At 41.3% G+C, this 25,191-nt stretch overlaps 1 protein-coding gene across 6 annotated transcripts in view; it reads left to right on the forward strand.

Moving 5' to 3' along the window:
- The window catches only part of bbx (BBX high mobility group box domain containing), a 163,067-nt gene that overhangs the window by 92,857 nt on the left and 45,019 nt on the right, over nucleotides 1-25,191 (forward strand). For all 6 annotated transcript variants that reach the window (XM_072260233.1, XM_072260231.1, XM_072260237.1 and 3 more), the window contains 2 exons: nucleotides 20,412-20,582; nucleotides 24,294-24,530. In XM_072260233.1, the coding sequence (XP_072116334.1) occupies nucleotides 20,421-20,582; nucleotides 24,294-24,530 (399 nt within the window). In that variant the 5' untranslated portion in view covers nucleotides 20,412-20,420. The remainder of the gene's footprint in view (nucleotides 1-20,411; nucleotides 20,583-24,293; nucleotides 24,531-25,191) is intronic.

Genomic DNA, 25,191 nt, shown 5'->3' on the forward strand with positions numbered 1-25,191 from the left:
TTGAATTTGAACTTAAAGAATTCTCAGATAGTATCGCAATACTTCTCTGCTATGGTTTGGAATCAGTTTATGTTAATTCAAGTCTGCTCAAGTTCAAGCAGTTTCTCCCCTAAATAGTTAAGAGTGTCTTTCATAATGAAATGTAACTCATGCTGACCTTATCTACTTATGCAGTAGGCAGTTTGCAAAGTATAGTCAAATCTGAATTTGCAATTGAAATTGGAAATTCCTAGCACAGCCGTCACAGTGACTATATCAGAAAGGGTATTACAGTTCATGCCATTTGCCCATTTGAACTGAAATTACACTGTCAGCAACTTTAAAAATTCTGCACAAAGTTTAATGTGGAAACCCTAATGTTGATCTTGTTGGCAGTAATTCAGTGCATCCCCACAGGCTACGCTGTTTACAACCTTATCCAGTCAGTTCATTTATGGAGAGGGGTGAAAGACTGAATTTTAATAGTTCTGGGTTGAAGGCATGGCTGTTTGGAATAGGTGAAGAGGCTCTGGGATGCACATCAAACTTGGTAAACCCATTATCAATTCTGTTGTATTTTGAAGGGTTAGGAAAAGGAGAAACCATACATGAATTTCAACCCTCAGATGGAGTTTTAATCAGAGGTGTGAACCACTTGCCACATCTCTGGAGCCACCCAAGGCAGACATCAATAATGAAATTCACCATTGCTTTCAGTGTGTTATCAGTCTTTAGTTAACTGAGGAATGGATTGAAGATCAAGATCACAGAACCTGACACAAAATTCATGGTCTACCGGACAGTAATTATTGCTACCCTTAATTGTGCTTTCTGAGATGTGCTGCAAAACTCCCTTCAAGACAAATGTCTTTGGCCCATGACCACTGAAAAGTGGAGAAGCAGCATTTCTGATGGTATTGAGAACCAAGAAGGGTATGCTCTGTGCGAAAAGTGCCCCATCTTGCAAACTGACCATCCAAATGCACCATCAGCTGTCAGCTTCTCCATCTGTGAAAGCCTAAGTTTCAACATTGGTTCACTGGCTACCTCAGAATGCACAAGTTTAGAGTGGAGGTAAGCCATCCTTGATCCTGAAAACTGGCTGAGAATCAGAAGGTAAAGAACTGATGGGCATTGTAAGGAAATAACTACAGGTGGTAATATTCATTTGGGATTTGTTGCAGAATTGTTTGCAATTAGTGACTGGTTGGACGAACTGGAGTTTGTTGGGAGTGAAAACAGGGAAGCTAGCCAGAAGAACCTTGTACAGAATACCAGCCAAATCTTCAGGAGTTGAAAAGTATTGAAGAGGCAAATGCACTAAAGCAGAAGAGGAGCTGTTTGCTATTCACAGAATTAGAAGTACATCATATTTGTGATGGAGAGAATATGGGGTTGATGTTCATTTTGGGGTAGATAGCAAGGATAGATACAATATAGTTTTCTCGAGGTGGTGGTTATGGAAGGTGATGGAATTATGATGGGCTACAGGAGTCTGGATTTTGTTTAGTTGCTTGAAATTACTGCACATCTAGAGTTTGATATCAAATTACCAGTCTAAGGAAAATTCCTGTAAAGGCTAGTGATATGAAGGAATACCTGTGCAACATCTGACACCGTCTGTTTAGAAGATGTTGCAAGAGGGAACATGAGTATGTACTGTTATAGATACATTATGCCTGCCTGTTGGAAGTCATGCAGCACCAACCCTCCTTGTTCACCTTTCTGCAGAATAGTCTTAGCAAAGTTCTTAGTCAATCCCCAGATTGCTTCTTCCTTGTCTGTGAAAATTGTGCTTCTCTATACAGTAAATTCTGATTAATTGGCCTATCTGCGAATCAGAGCAGGCACATATTTGGGACAATTCTTAAAGAACAAAATCTAATCCAGGACATTGTCAGAATTCTCTTTGTTTATTTGGGACACTACATCGCATAATTGCGACAGTGGACTGTTGCCAAATAGTTTCTAACTAGCATCCGTTGTGTGCACTCGTGGCCATTAGACACTACAGAGAGAACAGTTTTTAAATAGCACCAGTTGTGTGTGCTTGTTATGTTATCCATTTAGGCCGACGGGCGCCAATTCAAAAAGTAATGAATTTTGATAACTTTGTGTTTTTATTTTGGAGAAATGGCATTGTTGGTTATTATTGACAGTCGATGTTAAAATGCACTGATGATCTGCCATTCAAATCATTCCTGATGGGCAGTCCTGATGAAGGGTCTCTGCCTGATATATCGACTGTTTACTGTTTTCCATAGATGCTGCCTGGCCTGCTGAATTCCTCCAGCATTTTGTATGTTGCCTATTTTCTCGATCTTCATTCGTTGATAATTAAGAATAGATAAAATGTAATCTCCATCTGAAGAGGGTGTTAAAAATTTACATGTTTGATGCTTCCAAATACTTGAATTCACCAACCACTGTTGTTGTATCAGTGAAGCTCTGACGGATTGATAAATTGAAATTCTTTTGAAGTGGGACATGAGAATTGGCCACTTTCTTTTCTTCACCCAATCCATTGTGTATTCTTAACAGCGTTAGTCAGATCTTTAACTCAACTGTGCCATTACCTGAGCCCGGAGTTGTCATTGAGCTTGGCATTGGGTGTGTCCCTGCACTGGGAGTTCATCTGCCCACACTTTGGCAAGGCCCATGGTGCTGTGGGGCAAAGCAGCACCTCTCCTGGCACAAGTGTACTGACAAGAATGGGATGGTCAGCTGAAAGGCTTGATTGATGACTGTCAAGCTTCTGTTTAAATTAAACACACATTATTAAAAGCAATTAAAATAACTTTATTAAATCAGTCCAAAATCCCTACCTACTTTTCTGTCAGCAGCTGATTCCTCTTATTCATTTGAGTGGGCCTGCTGTTTTGATCAGGAGCCTCTGTTTTTGCTTCCCTTATAGGATATCTGTTGACAGAGCCAGTGGCATATTGCTGGGAGGTTTGCCCCATTTGTTCTGAGATTTACCACTGTGACAGTGTGACTTGTGGCTTGTATATTCTGCTTTCTGATTAAGAATATCTTTGATAACCAAATGATGGAAAAAAATAAGGTAGTTCACCTCAGTTTGCTTTGTCATTGAATTTCAAAGAATGAAAAAAAGAGTTTGTAATGATTTCTTAATTGTTTCTTCTCACCTGATAAACACCTACAACTGGCTGATTAGTAATTTGGCCAGTATAAAATATATTACTGCAACTAGTCATTGATGGAAGATATTCTACAAATACATAAGAATTAATCTGTCACTGTTGTGTAATTGTGCAGCAGATTACCCTGTAGTGCATTATTCATGAATTCACAGCAGTGATTCTTAAATAAGAATTCTGTAGCTACATTTCATAAATATTTGAAGGGTGCATACTGTTTTTGAATATATCTGTGCGCCTTCACAAGGCTTCTGTGACTAAAGAGTTGTAATGTGCAACTGAGTGGTCACTTAACCCATCTAACCTGTAGATTATTGAACTATGAAAGCTTGTTTAGCACTAAATTGAAGCATTGATTCATTGTTTTCAGTTTAATGTAGCAAATATATAAGTACTCATTGTTGTTCCAACTCCCAGGGTTTCAAAGAAACATAGAAAGAAGTTCCATTTTTCAGGTGATTTTAAAATGCTCGGATCAAATAGTCTCTCGTTGAAATTGTTCTATTAGCATTCCTCAATATTTATTTTTTAAAATATAAAACTTACTTTTCTCCCTAAGAAATCACTGTGTAGCTGGCTTGTGCCACAGACTAGAATGAAGTTAACTCCTTAGCTTTGTTCATATTTACTTTAATGCCAAAATGCCATCTAATCAGTTTCCTTTATGGTGCATTCTGTATAATGTATTAAATGTGTTGCATTTCTACACACCCATCTGTGAGCTGTAAAGTTTGAACTAGTTATATTGCAGAGAATTTTGCTAGTAACCATCTTACTTTAAATTAACAAGCATAACATTGTATTGAAAAGTGGTGTTGTTTGGTGGTACCTGTTCAATGACTTCTGAAGGTCCTTGCAAGCAAAGCTACAAAGTTCAGTTCCTCACTTTGATCAGTTTTCTGCTAGACAGAGTTTGTGATTTGTGGGCTGGAGCTGGTTGGAACATCCTGGCATGACTGCATGAAATTTCTCTCTACACGTTTCACTAGGTTCACCCAATACTGGATATCCTGATCATGTTGCTACTCTCCTCAAGTGTTTTGATGTCTGCTCTGAGATAATGATGATGCTTTGTGGAGGCAGCTTAAGGATTAGTAGTATTTCTCTTAATACTGATTGATATTCCTATTGGACCTGTACCAGTTTACACCTCGGTTTAGGAATAGAAAATACATTCATTTCACTTGAAATAATCTGACACAAGGTACAAGAACATTTTTTTGCTGATTTAATTTTGGGTAGATTTTTTTTGTGAGAAATTTGCATTTTGATTATTTTAAATTATTTCTTTTCCAGTACTAGTTCTTGAATGTCTAGGAATTTCAACATCTTTCCTTATCCTTGTCAGTTTGGACAGGCTAAACCTGGGTGTGAATTAGCCAGCTGTCAGTTTTTCTGCTGTTTTTGTGAACAAGGCTCATTCTGGTCCAGATAATGATATTATGTAGCACAATATCATATCGCAGAATTGGATTTAATGGTTTTTATGACTGTGACTAATGTGTTATTAGAGTTCAGTCAAAAAATATGCTAAGGGCAGGCTTAGAAACAAGTAGGGAAAATCATTTCATACATAAAAATTCTCCTTGAAGTGCGCCTTGCTACATGAAGCTTAACTGCAATTGCTTATGTTGATCTACTCTTTGTATGTCTCATGAGGAGAGGGCAAGGTTAGAAAAGGTCATGTTTAAAGAAAATATTTTTACGTACATAGTGGGTATAGAGTATCACCAATTTAGTTCAGTAACCTAATGCAAATAAATTGACAAGCTAATTATTTGTAAGATTGCCACTTTCAGTTAGCGTAGGGATTGACAATGAGTTTCATTAGGTTCTTGAAAGACAGGAAAGGATGGGTAGTTTTCCTCACCTAGAAAATCAAGAACAAAAATAAATAATTTTGGCATGTGGAGTTGACTATTGAAGATGGAATTCCCTTTCCTGAGGAAAAAATAATCTTTGGAATTCTCTACCCCAGAGAGATGTAAATACATAGTTGTTTGAGGAAATTAATGACCATGGTCAGTAGCTTTTGAACTTGGAAGAAGTTTGAGGGATATTTAGATAGAACAACAGTTTTTAAAAAGAAAAAGTTAATGTCAAAGATCAATAATAATCTTACTGAATTGTGAATTCAAGGGACCTTGGGCCTCCTGGTGCTCATTTCTTATGTTGTACGTTTAAGGTAGTCCTTTTTGAAACATGTTCCCTCTTAAGAGGACATCCTTTTAAGGTGAGTGGAGGAAAGTTCAGGGGAGATATCAGACATAGGTTTTTTCTACAGAGTGACAGGTGTCTGGAGCACACTGTTGGAGGTGGTGGTAAAGGTTGACATCTTAAGGAGATTTAAGAGACTCTTAAATAAACACATGGATGGAAGAAAATGGCAATATAGGAGGGAAGGGATAGATTGATTCTGGTGTAGTTTTATATAGGTCAGCACAACACCGTGGGCTGAAGGGCCAGAACTGTGCTGAACTGTTTTACGTTCTATGATTTATGTTTGATTTTGCCCAAATCAATAACAGTCAGTTATCCTAAAGTGGAAACATTGACATGCAGTTCTGTTTTTCTACATGTAGAAGAAATTTATATCTTTTAAGAGAATACTGTGGTTACTGATGTTATCAATATTAACAGTGATTAATAGTGAAGAGGCTGTTAGGGACAATGGTGGAAGCAAATGCAATAGTTGTGTTTTAGAGGTAATAAGGTAGACATATCGGAATGTGGAGAGATACTGATCATATACAGGCAGAAGAGATTTACTTTAAATTGGCATCATTTTAGGTGTAGACATCATGAGTCAAAGGGCGTATTTCTGATTTGTACTGTTCTGTGTTCTAATTAGGGTTTCAAGTTAGTTATCATTGTTTATAACTTTCCTGTGATATTGTTTCATGTGGAGCCAGAGAACTATGCTCCATTTTTTTTAAAATGGAGGTGAAATGTATCTTTCTCACTGATAAAGGCCGTTCCAAACATGAATGTGTAATTTTTTTAAAGACTGTTCATTTCAGTAGTTTATATGAAACATCATGGAGTATGGTTTAAGATGGCACTGGTGAAACACAATGACAACTTGCTAGTAGGAAACAGAACTATTAACTACTTTATAACTCTCACTTTTTCTTGGAAACAGTCACTGCCATCAATAGCCTGCAACTTGCCTTTCAGATTTGAGCTTTTGAACCACCTGTACCGCCTGGCATTTTTTTGCAGTGTGAACTGAAGTCCCAAAGGTGCTTCTGGACTATTCCTCTCCTCACCCTGTCTCTTGCAAAAACGCCATCCCCTTCTCGCAATTCCTCCGTCTCCGCCGCATCTGCTCTCAGGATGAGGCTTTTCATTCTAGGATGAGGGAGATGTTTTCCTTTTTTAAAGAAAGGGGCTTCCCTTCCTCCACTATCAACTCTGCTCTTAAACGCATCTCCCCCATTTCACGTACATCTGCTCTCACTCCATCCTCTCGCCACCCCACTAGGAATAGGGTTCCCCTGGTCCTCACCTACCACCCCACCTGCCTCCGGGTCCAACATATTATTCTCCATAACTTCCGCCACCTCCAACGGGATCCCACCACTAAGCACATCTTTCCCTCCCCCCCCCCCCCGCATTCCGCAGGGATCGCTCCCTACACAACTCCCTTGTCCATTCGTCCCCCCCATCCCTCCCCACTGATCTCCTTCCTGGCACTTATCCGTGTAAGCGGAACAAGTGCTACACATGCCCTTACACTTCCTCCCTTACCACCATTCAGGGCCCCAAACAGTCCTTCCAGGTGAGGCAACACTTCACCTGTGAGTCGACTGGGGTGATATACTGCGTCCGGTGCTCCCGATGTGGCCTTTTTTATATTGGCGAGACCCGACGCAGACTGGGAGACCGCTTTGCTGAACATCTACGCTCTGTCCGCCAGAGAAAGCAGAATCTCCCAGTGGCCACACATTTTAATTCCACATCCCATTCCCATTCTGACATGTCCATCCACGGCCTCCTCTACTGTAAAGATGAAGCCACACACAGGTTGGAGGAACAACACCTTATATTCCGTCTGGGTAGCCTCCAACCTGATGGCATGAACATCGACTTCTCTAACTTCCGCTAAGGCCCCACCTCCCCCTCGTATCCCATCTGTTACTCATTTTTATGCACACATTCTTTTCTCTCACTCTCGTTTTTCTCCCTCTGTCCCTCTGAATATACCTCTTGCCCATCCTCTGGGTCCCCCCCCCTTGTCTTTCTTCTCGGACCTCCTGTCCCATGATCCTCTTGTATCCCCTTTTGCCAATCACCTGTCCAGCTCTTGGCTCCATCCCTCCCCCTCCTGTCTTCTCCTATCATTTTGGATCTCCCTCTCCCCCTCCAACTTTCAAATCCCTTACTCACTCTTCCTTCAGTTAGTCCTGACGAAGGGTCTCGGCTTGAAACGTTGACTGCTCCTCTTCCTAGAGATGCTGCCTGGCCTGCTGCGTTCACCAGCAACTTTGATGTGTGTTCCCAAAGGTGCAGGATGGTTATGGTGTGGCGGGTATGATCTGAACCGAGGCAGCGGGGTCTGAGTCCGAGAGTGGGGAATGAGCCAATATTTGGTTATTACTGGAGTGAACTTGGAGCTGATTCAAAGTAGCTGGGCCCAGGACCAAGAGCTGGGAACGACGTGCTGTTGGGCTGATTTTATTGCCTATTGCTATTTACCCATGGACAAACTGATGTTGAGTGGCTGCCTTGAACTGCTACAGTGCTTCTGGTGAAGATACGCCAATGTTGCTGCTTAGTGGTGCGTTCCAGGATTTAGACCTGGCATTGATGAAGGCCTGACAGCCTATTTCCAATTTGAAGAGTAATCTGCAAATATTCAAATGTCCTTACAGTCTTTGTCCTTAGTGGTACAGGTTTTGTGTTTAGGGGATGCTGTTGGAGTAGCTTGTATGAATAAATGTGCATTTTGTAGATGGTAGGTAGGAATATTTCATGATAATTATTACCTACTTCAGGTGGCACCTTCTGCAGACACTACCAGTGCTGGGTAGGAATAAGCCTGTGATATATTCGACAGAATTCACTACTCTCTGCAGCTTTTTATGCTCCTGTACATTTAAATTACCAAACCATGACTTCAGCCACTGAAGAGCTTTCTTTAGATTCTCATTGACTTGGTGCCACCTACGAGGTGCCATGTTCAGTCAAGTGCTGCCTTAGTTTCAGTTTCTGCTCGTATCTGAATTTCAGCTCTTGGCCCACATTTCAGCCAAGGCACTTGTGGGGCTCAGAGGTGAATGGTCCTGTTGATAATGAAATTGGAGTAAGTGAATAGATTATTAGTGAGTAAGGTCAAATTCTATCCGTACATCTCTTGGAAATCTCATAAATTCAAGCATTGTGAGCTGGGTGGACTCCCCTGTGCTGTCCGTTTCTGTGACTGTGTGATGGGTGGTGGCGTAGTGGCATCAGCGTCGGACTTCGGGACGAAAGGTCCCGAGTTTGAATCCAGCCGGCTCCCCTGCACACTTTCCATCTGTGCTGGGTTACGAGCTGGTGGTCTCTTTGGAAACTCACCCAGCAGAAGACAATGGCAAACCACTGCTGTAACTTGCCTCGTACGCAGTTCCCCACTACGTCAGAGAGGCATGGAGGGAAATTGTCCGCTAACGGGAGAAACTCCAGATGTGATGTACCTTTCCTTTTTTATTTTTACCCTACTGCAAAACATGGACACTGAGAGCGATCATCATATTCCACCTGCTGCACAGCTGAGAACAGCTTACTCAGTCGAGCTGGGACAGGATCTGGGAATTCCCAGACATGTGATTTGTGTATTCACTGAATAAAATAACTGAGGGATGTTCTTAGAGTGTTGGCTAAAATTAGGTATTCACCTAAAGTAACGTGGTGCTTTTAGCCAGTCTTTCATGATATTGTCTTGGAAGCTTCACTGTAATTGCAGGATAATACTAGACTCTAATTTTAGCTTAGTAGCAATTTGACATTTTTGCCTTTTGATTTTAAAATTATGCATCCTATCAAGTATAAAATGGCATAGGTGGAACTTACTTCATTGCAAGGTACTTTAAATCTGTGATATTTCTAATTGAAATCTGCAAATGGAGTATTTCTCCAGGAAATTTCACATCCTTATCGGTCGCAGATGGCTGTGACCAGCTTTATTTTCCTTTTCATAAGAGAACTCTTCTGGTTCATTCAGGAAACACTTTATTCAAATTCTACATGAATTGATAGTGCCTGCTTTATCAGGTATACTTTAAAGTCTTCCATATTAGAGAAAGGAAAGGCTCCTATGTAAAACCTGGTATTAGAAATGTGATGACAATGCCATTAAAGTGACTAGGTCATTGAGACTCTAGTAACGTTCACTTGGCTGCAGGATTTATCATTTGTATGTTTGGCATCAGCCTCTAACAAACATCGCTGTTCCAGTGTCTTCAAAAGGAAGATATTGCCAGGCAGATAGAGAAAAAGATTCAAAGAAAATGCTCAAATCTTCCTCAGGGAAAGAAAAACACATCCTCATTGGCAGTTTGGAATCCCTAGGCCCATGACTGCTTAAAGTGAAGACCCAGCAGTCAGAATGCTGTTGTAAACCTTGAGTCTGTGCATTGGGAGTACACAGAAGTGCTGCATAAGCGGTGCATCTCAGCAATTACCTACCTGCCTGCCCAGTGAAGCACCTCCTCCCCCATTTGTGGCAGAGTCAGTAATTCCCATATTGGCCTTCAATCACTCCTGAACCCAGAGAGCTAAAGCAGAAGCAAGCACTCCCTAAGGAGAAGAATAATATTGTTCAGAGCCAGACAGTTGGAGGCAGTTTCTCATTCAGGACAAATCTGCACCTTTACTCATATTTAAAGACATTGTTAGTGTCAAATCAGAATTTACATTCAAAGCAATTCAAGGAGAGGTTGAGGAAAATATGTTTATAAAGAAAGATGGACTCTGCTGCACTGATTTTCTTGACCCACCCCACTAGCCAAGTGTACATTTAGTTTACATTTTGACCATCCACACTGAATGGGGAAATTCTGTATTACCTAGACTTAGGGTGGTTGCTTCTGCACACATTTTGCAAGAAAGTGAACCTCAGGGTAATATATGGTGACATATACCATCAGTGGCTACTTTTTTAGGGACCTCCTGTACCTAATAAAGTGGCCACTGAGTGTATGTTTGTTGTCTTCTGCCGCTGCAGCCCATCACTTCAAGGTTTGATGTGTTGTGCATTCAGAGAGGCTGTTCTGCGCACCACTGTTGTAATGCGTAGTTTTGAGTTGCTGTTGCTTTCCTGAAAGCTTGAACCAGTCTGGCCATTCTCCACTGACCTCTCATTGATAAGGAAATTTTGCCATCAAGCTGTCATTCACTAGATTCCCTTGGTTAATGGTAGGGGTCCCTTGGCATTAAAAAAATAAGGTTGGGAAACCCCTAATGAATAACAACAACGTTTTGACCATGTCTGCATGCTGTTATACATGGAGATGTTACCATATGATTGGCTGATGAGATATTTGCATTAATGAGCATGTGTACATAATAAAGAGTCCACTGAGTGTAGTAATAAGCTGTTTCTCATTCAGGAAAAATCTACAACCATTCTCAAACTAAATGATGTTAATGTCATCATAATTCACATTCAAAGTGATTCAGGGAGAGGTTGAGGGAAATATTTTTATAAAGAAAGCTAAACATTGCTGCACTGATTTTCTTGTCCATCATACCAGCGAAGTATATACCTACCATCTACCGGGAATGAAAAATTCCTTATATTTTCTCAATTAGTAGGTACAGGCTAGTTGCTTCTGCACACATTTTGTACTGAATAAACCAAGGAATGAGGATTTGGTGTACAGCCAATTATCGAATATTGGGTGTGTCAAAAAAAACCAGCTAAATAAGATGCAAGTGCTTTGCTTTGCTGCTGCTTGTGCATGGGAGGGGGGAGGGGGGAGTGGGGGGGCTTTGGGGTGCTAATATTTTATTGTCACTCATTCTTTGGGGCACTCTTCCGTTTTTGTGGATGTCTGCAAAGAACAAGATTTTCAGGTTGTATATGTAATACATTATCTGATATTAAATGGAACTATTGGACTATTTATGATTTTTGGTTGCTGAACTTAAATGGAGATGAACAGCAAGGCCTGATTGTACAGGGATTCCCCAACATCATGCTTTTTCAATTTTACACCAGCTGGACCCCTGCATAGGAAGGACTCTGTCATAGTAGGGATTTCCAGCTGGAAACTAAAGGGTCTTTTTTTTCGCTTATTTTAACTTTTCTAATTATTTATGAGTGTTTGAATTTGTTTTACATGAATATTTTTTCAAAATAAACTTTAATTCAGTGGCCTTAATCAGCTAACAAATTGTGCATTAGATAGCCAAGAGGCAGAATTGCACAGGGATGTGCATTCCTAACTTCTTTGTCAGGCCTCCTATTCAGTACACTGGCTCTGGGGTGCAGCTCACTTGCACCGACCTGAAGGATGGGGATACTGTTCCTTGTGGCCCTTAGCTGGTGTAAATGGTGTCGTCCATGAATGGTGTCATTGACTGCCATTGCAAAGGGTCTATGAAGTAAATAGATGTTTTTTTTTATACATTATTTTTATATTGATGTATTTAATTACACCAGCTTCATGGAGGAATTGACAATTGCAAGTTCACTGATCAATCCACAATCTTTGGGGTGTTGGAATAAACTACAGCAGCCAAGGAAAACTCACGTGAACCCACGGAGAATGTAGAAATTCCAAACCGCACACAGGGTCAGCAAGATCTGTGAGGCAGCAGCACCACCTGCTGCACTAGTGCACTCCTCCGAGGCAAGGTGCTGCGTTATACAGTTACAATATGCATAATGGGGTTTAGCATAATGGACTCAAAAGTTTTCAAGTATTGTTGCGCTTGTGCCCACTTCATCCTGCCTTTGCATGAGAGTGAGTAAGTAAGCAGGAGTTCAGCCACTTCCTTTGTAGAATGTTTAGCATCTGACTTGTCACTTCCATAGAATTTACTGAGCTGTGGTCAATAGTGTGCATCCAGGATTTTGTTTGTCCAGATTAAGCAGTGATAATATTGAATGTCCAAGGGAGCTGCTTTGGCGCTCTTGTTGTAGGGGAACATTGACTAGCAACTGTGTTGCATCCAAGTTCTCCAGGGTTTTCTTCATGTGCCATGGACTATTTACATCTGCAAATATGTGAATGGAGCTGAATACTGCAATAATCTTCTTAATAAAACAGTGGTTGAGCAGCTGATGTTAAAAAGAAGCTGCTCTGAGTGCTTCTTCAGCATTGTACTTGGACTGAGTTGATTAGTGTCTAACAGCCATGACCTTTGCACCAAAGAACAACTCTGGGCAGGAAGGTTTTCACTCGCACAGCGTTGACTTCATTTTTTTTATATAGGCGTTCCTTTCCGAAATGGTAAAATGTTGCTTTGATTCGAGGCAGGAGAATCATGCCACCTACTGGTCCTGGGTAGATCGACCGTCAATGAGCCTGTTCAAATGAATTAAGCATTGTCAAAAGACGTGAAGTTATGAAAAACATTCGCTGGTGATCAGCAGAGGGAAGTTCACATTGTTCAGGAATGTGCATTCAGGAAAGAACAGTGCTATACAGTAAACTCACACTTCATTGCTAGAAATCCACCCTTTTTGTATGCTTAAACTGTTCTGGCAGAAACGAAGCTGAGAATCATTATGCAGTTTATTAGAAACAATATTTCATGGCACTCTTGTTTTACAACTTTTGTTACTTTGTTGATAGGGTAATAATTGTTCGGGGTTGAGGAGACCTTGTTTTTTTTTTTTGGATAGAAAATTCCTGGGCAATTTTCCATAACTAAGTTCTGATTATGTAATATTGATATTTTAACAGCTTTTGTAAATGCAGTGCCATTTACTCCATTGTCGAGCATGGTACCTTTTTTTCTGGTCATTTTTATTTTGTAAAAAATCTATCTTGGTAAATTTCTTGTGGAACTTTATTACTTGTGTTTATCATTGCACATGAAAATAGTGTTCGTTTGAGGTAAAGACTGTGCTTTGTAATGTACTCCAAGATGTGCTGTGATATTGGGTAACATCTAGATGTGCATTAGATAATAATTATAAACTCAAACTGAATACAAGATGGGAACTGGTGTCCTGGACAACTGTCCATGTCAGCATTTGCTTCTTGAATTCTTTCAGAGGATTTTTGCTGCTGTCAATTGCCACAACTTTTTTCTAAATTACATTTAATTTAAAGGCTTAATAAACACTGATAGTGGGAGTAGATTGGAATATCAGAAAGAAAAGAAGCCTCTACAAAGGTAGAGTGACCTAAATATTTCAATGAATTTAATATAAGATTGACTGTAAAGATGAAAGGGTTTAAGTGGACCAACAATAGGCCACCTTCTTCCATCAGCACCATTGGCGTTCTCTTCCATTTCTCTTCTGGGTTGCTGGCACTGGAGTGAAATGCTCTGACAGCAACCTCAAATGTTAACAATACAGGGAAATGTGGTATTTATGCAGCTTTTTGAACATTGTGGCCTCGGGTCAGGTTAGTTTCCTCCATTTTGAGGGGTGGGTGGGATTTCCTGCGTGGGTTTCACAGAAAAGATCTGGCATGAAGCCACACTTTTTCCTCCTACAGATCATATACTATTTGCTTTTGAAACAAATAATTAGTGCATATCATGCTTCCATCCATTTGATACAAGTCATCAAAGCTTTCTATTAAATTCAAGAGAAAGCCTCAATGTGTACCAGCTAGAAATTCAAAAGAAGCTTCCTTTTTGGTACTTCAATGATTAGAAGATGGACTTCAGATCAAACAATGTCCTCACTTAGAAATTTATTTTCCCTCCTCCTAAATACTTGATCTTTTACTTTATTGGAATATACTCATAAACACTGTATAGGAATTTCCTCACTGCAAGCACTCTGGCACGTCAGGAAGGCTACTCAGTGTAGTCAGGGATCATTAAATAACGCTGACCTTCCAAAGGCACCTCTCACGCTCAGATGATAACAAATAAATGGAGAAACACACATCAAAGTTGCTGGTGAACGCAGCAGGCCAGGCAGCATCTGTAGGAAGAGGTGCAGTCGACGTTTCAGGCCGAGACCCTTCGTCAGGACTAACTGAAGGAAGAGTGAGTAAGGGATTTGAAAGTTGGAGGGGGAGGGGGAGATCCAAAATGATAGGAGAAGACAGGAGGGGGAGGGATGGAGCCAAGAGCTGGACAGGTGATAGGCAAAAGGGGATACGAGAGGATCATGGGACAGGAGGTCCGAGAAGAAAGACAAGGGGGGGGGGGACCCAGAGGATGGGCAAGAGGTATATTCAGAGAGACAGAGGGAGAAAAAGGAGAGTGAGAGAAAGAATGTGTGCATAAAAATAAGTAACAGATGGGGTACGAGGGGGAGGTGGGGCCTAGCGGAAGTTAGAGAAGTCGATGTTCATGCCATCAGGTTGGAGGCTACCCAGACGGAATATAAGATGTTGTTCCTCCAACCTGAGTGTGGCTTCATCTTTACAGTAGAGGAGGCCGTGGATAGACATGTCAGAATGGGAATGGGATATGGAATTAAAATGTGTGGCCACTGGGAGATCCTGCTTTCTCTGGCGGACAGAGCGTAGGTGTTCAACAAAGCGGTCTCCCAGTCTGCGTCGGGTCTCGCCAATATATAAAAGGCCACATCGGGAGCACCGGACGCAGTATATCACCCCAGTCGACTCACAGGTGAAGTGTTGCCTCACCTGGAAGGACTGTTTGGGGCCCTGAATGGTGGTAAGGGAGGAAGTGTAAGGGCATGTGTAGCACTTGTTCCGCTTACATGGATAATTGCCAGGAGGGAGATCAGTGGGGAGGGATGGGGGGGACGAATGGACAAGGGAGTTGTGTAGGGAGCGATCCCTGCGGAATGCAGAGAGAGGGTGGGAGGGAAAGATGTGCTTAGTGGTGGGATCCCGTTGGAGGTGGCGGAAGTTACGGAGAATAATATGTTGGATCCGGAGGCTGGTGGGGTGGTAGGTGAGGACCAGGGGAACCCTATTCCTAGTGGGGTGGCGGGAGGATGGAGTGAGAGCAGATGTACGTGAAATGGGGGAGATGCGTTTAAGAGCAGAGTTGATAGTGGAGGAAGGGAAGCCCCTTTCTTTAAAAAATGAAGACATCTCCCTCGTCCTGGAATGAAAAGCCTCATCCTGAGAGCAGATGCGGCGGAGACGGAGGAATTGCAAGAAGGGGATGGCGTTTTTGCAAGAGACAGGGTGAGAAGAGGAATAGTCCAGATAGCTGTGAGAGTCGGTAGGCTTATAGTAGACATCAGTGGATAAGCTGTCTTAAATAAATGGAGACCTAATTTCCTCTAAAGAGATGGTTTGTATGTTGGTGTCATTTTATTGAGAATCCTATTATCACCTTCTACACAAATGATGAAATGTAGAACCAATCAAATTAAGATTAAACCATTTTTTATTCACCCAGTAAATACCTTTGTACTACCTACCTTTTATCCCTTACTATAGCCAAGAGACAGATAGATGGATGATTGTTTGGATTGTTCCAAATGCCACGGGGAGCCAATCACAAGCAGTTCTGTGCCAAGGTGATACAATTTGCCACTGTACCATTGTACTGTTAACTGCAACAAGAAATGGCAGTCGTGGAGGCATTGTTGGAGCAGTCCAAATAGATCAAGCATCTTCAGAGAGATGAGCAAACCTGTACTGCAGAGCCATGGCCAACTCCCATTTCAGGAGTCTGAGAACAGCTCACTCAGCTGTCATGACATCCCTAAACACTGGCATCTATGGAATCTAGAAGCATAATGGCTGCAGTTAGTGCTCACAGGACAGCAGTCCGACCTTCGATGGCAGAAGTTTGAGCTGGTGCAGCATTCACACATTGGTAGCCTCAGCCTGTGCAATAGTGGAAACTGACTTTTGTCATCACGTAATCTACCTAAGCAAAGTCGTGAAACTAGCAAATTCAGGCATTCTAGAAAGGAGAATCTTCAGACCCAACCAATCCATATGCATTCCATGGGCTGGACTGGAACCAATGTCCTAGGGGGAGCATTTGCTAAACTAATGTGCAAGAGGGATGGGAACAAGTGCAGAGAGACAGAGGGGTGTAAAATGAGGGTAGAAGCAAAAAGTAGTAAGGTGAAAAGTAGAAGTGGCAGGCAGGCAAAACCAAGGCAAAAATCAAAAAGGGCCACTTTTCAACATAATTGTATAAGGGCTAAGAGTGTTGTAAAAGCAAGCCTGAAGGCTTTGTGTGTCAATGCAAGGAGCATTCGTAACAAGGTGGATGAATTGAAAGTGCAGATAGTTATTAATGGATATGATACAGTTGGGATCACAGAGACATGGCTCCAGGGTGACCAAGGATGGGAGCTCAACATTCAGGGATGTTCAATATTCAGGAGGGATAGACATGAAAGAAAAGGAGGTGGGGTAGCATTGCTGGTTAGAGAGCAGATTAACGCAATAGAAAGGAAGGACATTAGCCGGGAGGATGTGGAATCGATATGGGTAGAGCTGCATAACACTAAGGGGCAGAAAACGCTGGTGGGAGTTGTGTACTGGCCACCTAACAGTAGTAGTGAGGTTGGGAATGGCATTAAACAGGAAATTAGAAATGCCTGCAATAAAGAAACAGCAGTTATATGGGTGACTTCAATCTACATATAGATTGGGTGAACCAAATTGGTAAGGGTGCTGAGGAAGAGGATTTCTTGGAATGTATGCGGGATGGTTTTCTGAACCAACATGTCGAGGAACCAACTAGAGAGCAGGCTATTCTAGACTGGGTATTGAGCAATGAGGAAGGGTTAGTTAGCAATCTTGTCATGAGAGGCCCCTTGGGTAAGAGTGACCATAATATGGTGGAATTCTTCATTACGATGGAGAGTGACTTAGTTAATTCAGTAACAAGGGTTCTGAACATAAAGAAGGGTAATTTGAAGGTATGAGACGTGAATTAACTAAGAGAGACTGGCAAATGATACTTAAAGGGTTGACGATGGATATGCAATGGCAAGCATTTAAAGCTCGCATGGTTAAACTACAACAATTGTTCATCCCAGTTTGGCAAAAGAATAAACCAGGGAAGGTAGTGCACCCATGGCTGACAAGGGAAATTAGGGATAGTATCAATTCCAAAGAAGAATCATACAAATTAGCCAGAAAAAGCGGCACACCTGAAGACTGGGAGAAATTCAGAGTCCAGCAGAGGAGGACAAAGGGCTTAGTTAGGAAAGGGAAAAAAGATTATGAGAGAAAACTGACAGGGAACATAAAAACTAGCTGTAAAAGCTTTTATAGATATGTGAAAAGAAAAAAGGTTGTTTAAGACAAATTAAGTCCCTTACAGTCAGAAACAGGTGAATTGATCATGGGGAACAAGGACATGGCAGACCAATTGAATAACTACTTTGGTTCTGTCTTCATTAAGAAAGACATAAATAATCTTCCAGAAATAGTAGGGGACCAAGGGTCTAGTGAGATGGAGGAACTGAGGGAAATACATGTTAGTAGGGAAGTGGTGTTAGGGAAATTGAAGGGATTGAAGGCAGATAAATCCCCAGGGCCAGATGGTCTGCATCCCAGAGTGCTTAAGGAAAGATCCCAAGAAATAGTGGATGCATTAGTGATAATTTTTCAAAACTCTTTAGATTCTGGACTAGTTCCTGAGTATTAGAGGGTGGCTAATGTAACCCCGCTCTTTAAAAAAGGAGTGAGAGAGAAACCGGGGAATTATAAACCAGTTAGCCTAACATCGGTGGTGGGGAAAATGTTAGAGTCAGTTATCAAAGATGTGATAACAGCACATTTGGAAAGCGGTGAAATCATCAGACAAAGTCAGCATGGATTTATGAAAGGAAAATCATGTGTGACGAATCCTATAGAATTTTTTGCGGATGTAACCAGTAGAATGGATAGCGGTGAACCAGTGGATGTGGTATATTTGGATTTTCAAAAGGCTTTTGACAAGGTCCCACACAGGGGATTAGTGTGCAAACTTAAAGCACACGGTATTGGGGGTATGGTATTGATGTGGATAGAGAATTGGTTGGCAGACAGGAAGCAAAGAGTGGGAATAAACAAGACCTTTTCAGAATGGCAGGCAGTGACTAGTGGGGTACCACAAGGCTCAGTGCTGGGACCCCAGTTGTTTACAATATATATTAATGATTTAGATGAGGGAACTAAATGCAGCATCTCCAAGTTTGCGGATGACACGAAGCTGGGCGGCAGTGTTAGCTGTGAGAAGGATGCTAAGGGGATGCAGGGGGACTTGGATAGGTTAGGTGAGTGGGCAAATTCATGGCAGATGCAATTTAATGTGGATAAATGTGAGGTTATCCACTTAGGTGGCAAGAACAGGAAAACATTATTATCTGAATGGTGGATCAGGAAAAGGAGAGGTGCAACGAGACCTGGGTGTCATTATACACCAGTCATTGAAAGTGGGCATGCAGGTACAGCAGGCGGTGAAAATGGCCAATGGTATGCTGGCATTCATAGCAAGAGGATTCGAGTACAGGAGCAGGGAGGTACTACTGCAGTTGTACAAGGCCTTGGTGAAACCACACCTGGAGTATTGTGGCAACACGCATCAAAGTTGCTGGTGAACGCAGCAGGCCAAGCAGCATCTGTAGGAAGAGGTGCAGTCGACGTTTCAGGCCGAGACCCTTCGTCAGGACTAACTGAAGGATGAGTGAGTAAGGGATCCCTTACTCACTCTTCCTTCAGTTAGTCCTGACGAAGGGTCTCGGCCTGAAACGTCGACTGCACCTCTTCCTACAGATGCTGCTTGGCCTGCTGCGTTCACCAGCAACTTTGATGTGTGTTGCTTGAATTTCCAGCATCTGCAGAATTCCTGTTGTCTGGAGTATTGTGTGCAGTTTTGGTCCCCTAATCTGAGGAAGGACATTCTTGTCGTAGAGGGAGTACAAAGAGGGTTCATCAGATTGATTCCTGCGATGGCAGGACTTTCGTATCATGAAAGACTGGATCGACTAGGCTTATACTTGCTGGAATTTAGAAGATTGATGGGGGATCATATTGAAACGTATAAAATCCTAAAGGGATTGGACAGGCTAGATGCGGGAAGATTGTTCCCGATGTTGGGGAAGTCCAGAACGAGGGGTCACAGTTTAAGGATAAAGGGGAAGCTTTTTAGGACCGAGATGAGGAAAAACTTCTTCACACAGAGAGTGGTGAATCTGTGGAATTCTCTGCCTCAGGAAACAGTTGAGGCCAGTTCATTGGCTATATTTAAGAGGGAGTTAGATATGGCCCTTGTGGCTAAAGGGATCAGAGGGTATGGAGAGAAGGCAGGTACAGGGTTCTGAGTTGGATGATCAGCCATGATCATACTGAATGGCGGTGCAGGCTCGAAGGGCTGAATGGCCTACTCCTGCACCTATTTTCTATGTTTCTATTGGAGGTGCCATGCTCCCAGGTGACTTAACCGGGATTTCCAGAGGCTAGACAATGCTCCAAACATTTCTCGGCTCTCCGCCCAATTCACCATCCAGGTTCTCTCAAGCAAAACTGCTGCTAAGACTAACCCTGTGGGGAGTTAATATGAGCTTCCCTTTGCCCAGCCTACCTGTAGTCCTTTAAACTACATTCTCATGTCTGGAAGGTGCCAGGATCTGAACTAGTGGGTGCACTGCTAAAACGACCACGATTTTTGTGGCTCATCAATTAACTAGGATCTGTTCAAGTGATTTTTTTTGGGTGACGTTGTATGAGGAACTGGCAAATGAGAAACCCTCTATTTCATTAACTTTGACTTCATTACCATTATTGGTTATTGATATTCTCTGTAAGCTTTAGTTCACAAATTCACAAGCTCTAGGATAAGAAACAGCTATGGACATGAAACAATACAAATTCCTTTTAAGCCATTCTGACAGTGTGCAAAGACTTACCATTCGAAGATGCGCCTTCCCCTTTAAGAACCTCTGCAGCAAGCCTGCGAGTGCTGAGAATGTTGCTCCTTTATGCTTGTTACTGGCTGACAATTGTGCACTAGAGGGTGCTGTTGCCCTTACAGATCCCTGAACCACAATATGAATCTCTGTAACAATGAGGTGTGTCACAGTTCCTTATATTTGTATCATTTGAAGATTAGTATCCATGCCTGAGGTTAGGTATATTGCAATATGCCACTACAGTTCTGATGCACCATGACGTCCCGAGTTGCTAATCATGTGCTGTTTCTATTTATGTTATGCAGCACAGCACCATGAAAGCTAGCAGCAGAAATAAAGACCACTCAGCAGATGGCGATGGAACTGGAAAGAGACCAAAACGGAAGTGTCTTCAGTGGCATCCGTTGCTTGCCAAAAAGATGCTGGACTTCTCTGAGGAGGAGGAGGAGGATGAGGAAGATGAAGATATTGATAAGGTAGAAATAGGAGTTTGTATTATAGACTTAGAGCTATTTTTAAACTTGGGACCTGATTGGTCTATTCCTGCCTGTGCTGATATTCCAATATAAGTGCTAAATGTTTGCCATCACACCATATTCCATAAAAAAGGAGCCTCCAGTGACTTAAACATCAACATATTTGGTTATATGCCTTGTCCCACCTGATCTTTTAACACTACTGGCATTTATCTGCTGAATTCTCTACTTTGCCTGCTTTTAGTAATTTTATTCGCTGGATCCATTTGTATCTATCCCAGTTTCAGCTGCTTGGATTACTTCTGTGTTGTTTGCCAGATTTTGCTCTTTCCCTCTCTGTCTGTCATTGGCAGGCTTCTATTTGGTATTTTCATCTTTGGATGTGGTCAGTGAAATGAACCACCCAACTACACTCCACCGTTGGTAATGGGCTGGATCACGCTGATGCCAGCTCACCATTCAGAATTTTGACCTAGGGTCTCCACCCAAACTTGCACCAGTCAGTCCAAAGGGCTGACTCTGCTAAACTTTGTGAGGCATTTCAAGGTTTCAGCAACAATGGAACCCTTGGTGACTCTCCACTCCTGGAATATCCGGACTTTAACAGGAGGCATCGCTGGGTGAAACTTTGTCTTCTGTCAAACCTTGTAACACCTTTAACAGTTTTTGAATGTCTCTAATACCAAGGTATCATAAAGTATTAAAAAGCATTAAAATTGCACATTCCTTGAGACACTATATTATTTACTGATCAATTAAAAATAATTAAAAGTCCTCATTTTCTGAGCTTAAGAAACTCCACTGAAACATATAGAATCTCTGACCCTATACCACATCTGACTACATAGAAATCAAATGGTACATTCTCTTGGTTATTGTTGGGAACCACAACTGATGTAGGCTTCGCTGAATTAACTCCATGGGGAACCCAGCAAAGGACTGAAGCAACAGATGCAACAGTATCTGTGACTCAGGACGTTTTTCTACGTCAAGATTTTGTTCCTTTCAGCAACATTAGTCTTGGTGAGCACTCACTTGCTGCTTTTGATACATGTATAGGTCTAGTTATTAAAAGTAGCAACAGCTTATTAAATCACCTCTTGAATATTTGCATCAGACTTTTCTCAGCCTGCTCTGTGTTTTTGGAAGGACTCCCAGTTTTTCCTGTATGTACTCATAATTAAAATCTTTCAACTGTGCTTTCACATTCTGTCCTGCTCTTTGGCTCTGGCATTCTTAATAAAATAGATGTGCTAGTGTTGTTTCTAGTGTGAGGGGGCCAGACTGTAAAATTATGAATAATAATATAAATCTGTGCCACAGTTGTTCATTTGAAGTTTAGTATCCATTCCTGGGATTAGGTACATTACAAGATGTTCCCATGTTGTTTTGAGTTTTGTAGAAATCATTCTGATTTTTAAATGCTGAAATTCTTCTAACTTCTGTTTGCCATGTTAGTGACTTGGCTTTCATGGGGGGCAGGGAGAAAAAGGCTTTACATTCAATGTTAAGGTGGCATCCTCAAGTCAGTAAGTATCTAAGTGTCTTGCTATAATGTTTTTTATAATAATTTCTAATGTTTTCCCCATGACAGATGATAGACTGTAGTTTTCTGGTTTCTTTGTCCCTTTTTGAGTAAAGGAATTACTTTTGGCTATTTCAAAATCCAATATAACCTTTCTGAAATCTAGGCAATTTAAAAAATTTAAAGAAGCACCTCAACTAGCTAACTAGCAACTTCTTTTAAGACCCAAGGAAAGCGTCAACCAGGACCAAGAAACTTGCCAGCTCGTTGCTCCAGCTGTTTGCATTAGTATCACTACCATGGTTATTATAATTATCCTGAGTCTTTCCTTTTGTTTTAATTCCTGTTTACAGCCATTTTTAGAATATTAGTGTATCCACGGTGGTGAAATCCAATGCGAAGTTCCTGCTTAATTTACCTGGCTACACTACCTAAAGGGAATCTTTTCTGCTTAAAATATTGGTCAAGACTCTTCATATTTCTAGCTTATTTTTCCATTATCTCTAGTCATATCTCAACTCTTTGATTTACTTTTTTGTTCTCCAAACAAGTGACTGCTTGTGATACCTTAAACCCAACAAAAAATGATTATCTGTTCCAGTTGTTCTGCAGGATAGATTCTGGGGAATGCTCTATGCCAGCGGTCCCCAACCACTGGGCCGCGGACTGGTACTGGGCCGCAAAGCATGTGCTACCGGGCCGTGAGGAAATGATATGATTTGGCCATATGAGTCAGCTACACCTTTCCTCATTCCTTGTCACGGCCACTGTTGAGCCATTACGCACGTGAGGTCATTATCCGCGCGTCATCCATGTCAGTGCGGGAAGGAGATCAACTCCTCGAGCATTCCTTCCCTGTCCATATACCTATCCAATTTTTCTTTAAATGATGATATCGAACCTGTTTCTGCCACTTCTACTGGAAGTTCGTTCAACACTTACTTCAAGCTCCCCTGTCCTCCCCTGATAATTGACTTATCACTGTATTCATGCGAGGAAAATATGTGCTGTGTGTTTAATATTAAATTCATTAGATAAACCCTTTTAGAAACGAAACTAAGTTTTTTAGCCACTTAACACCTATGCTCCGGTCGTGATTACCCCCCCCCCCGAACAGAATCAACAAAAACGATTTGCAGGGGGAAAAAATCGGCTGGCGCATGCGTACACAGGTTACGCATGCACACTGGTGCCCCGCAAGGCTTCATGGTCATTGTAGTCTTTCTCGGGGTAAACCCAACGTATTTGACTGCTACTCTTGTACTCTTGTCCGTTGGCAACCCTACCTCCCCCACCCCCCGGTTGGCCGGTCAGCAAGAATATTGTCAATATTAAACCGGTCCGCTGTGCAAAAAGGGTTTGGGACCCCTGCTCTATGCTTTCTACTTTCTGGCTTTTCTAAATTATGAGAATATTATTCCTATTGCTGTGGCTCATAATCGTTAAGCTCAGAAAAAAACAGGATTTAAAAGTATTTTATGTATTACTTGTGTTCGAGTACATAACATCAAATGACGTGAAATATTGTATGATCTTATCTCATGGCCGTTACTGAAGAGGTGAGGTGCCACTGGCCTTCTGATATGGAGACTGAAGCAGAGACCTAATGGACATAGGTTGTAGACAAATAACAGAATTGTATTATACATGCATACTTTGACAATAATTTGAACCTTTTTTATGTTATACAAACACAGCTGATTTGGAGAAACATTCACATAGTCAGTAATTGCCTCTTTTATTTTAGAAGATTGACTTTAACTTATCGTAGGAGAGCAGGCTCAGTAAAATGATTCAACTATATTAATATAGCAAAATATTATTATTCATTTGACAATCAAAATGCAGTGACATTTCGTTTAATATTGCAAAGTGAGCACCATAATTGACATGCAGTTTAAAACTATCAGCACCTATGTGATGTGCAATTGACATCACTTGTGTGTGTACTTGTAGTGAGAAGGGAATAATTAAATTCATTATTAGATGTAAATGGAAAGAAATATTCATAATACTGTTAATTTTGTGAGAACATTCAAGATTACTCTTTAATTTGAGATCTTTTTATTACAGGATATAATTTGGAAAACTGAAAATCTCTAAATCTGATTTCAGTATGAAAGTGAAGATGCTTTGCAGCAAAGATTCTTGTATTGATATTCTGAGTTACATTATGCTTTCTGCAGGATGCTCTGAGCACAGAGGGACTTGAACATGAGGCAGATGAGACAGATGATGACTCTTCTGAACAGCGAGCTCGCAGGCCAATGAATGCGTTTCTTCTGTTCTGCAAACGGCACCGCTCTTTGGTTCGGCAACAACATCCTCGTCTAGACAACCGTGGTGCTACAAAAATTCTGGCAGACTGGTGGTCTGTCTTAGATCCAAAGGAAAAGCAGAAATACACTGACCTTGCTAAAGAGGTGAGCAATACAACATTGAAACCTGTATGCTATGATCTCAATTCAGTGCATAAGGCTTGTGGCATTTAAGTGGCAAGGTGGACAGTATTAAAATTACTACCCGTACAGGAAAAGGTGCGTGCATTCTAATTGCATTAGTTTCTTCAGTAATAGAAAATTGGTGAGAGAGACCTAGAAATCCAATAGGGAATTGTTAGAAATGGCTTTACCCATGTGGCTCACACTACCACAGTAAATAGTTGAAATGAATAGTATGAATACATACAAGTGGAGGCTGGACAATTGTGAGAGAAATGCTTGGGAGTTTATACTGATTGATTTAGGTGAGGGAAAAAATGAGTAATGGCTCAAAAGTACAGGTGAGTAATTAGGATTAATTTATCTAACTTCTGAATTCATTGTCTTCATTTGACACAGTGAAATGTAAGAATGTTTCCCTAATTGCAATAATCAATAAAATGGTTAACTTCAGTTCCATTCTTCAATTTTCCTCATAAGCATAACCCTGACTCCACTGGTTACTTTGCCCATATGATCATTGGTACTTCATCTTGAGCCAATGAATCAGGTTAGGCTGTTGGCTCAGAATGATTGCGATTAGAGATTTTCTTTTTAGTTTTTAATGCTTCCAATCAATTTGGAAACTGTCACTGATTAGGTA

This window comes from Mobula birostris, chromosome 6 (assembly GCF_030028105.1).
Source record: "Mobula birostris isolate sMobBir1 chromosome 6, sMobBir1.hap1, whole genome shotgun sequence".
Classification (NCBI taxonomy): Eukaryota; Metazoa; Chordata; class Chondrichthyes; order Myliobatiformes; family Myliobatidae; genus Mobula; species Mobula birostris.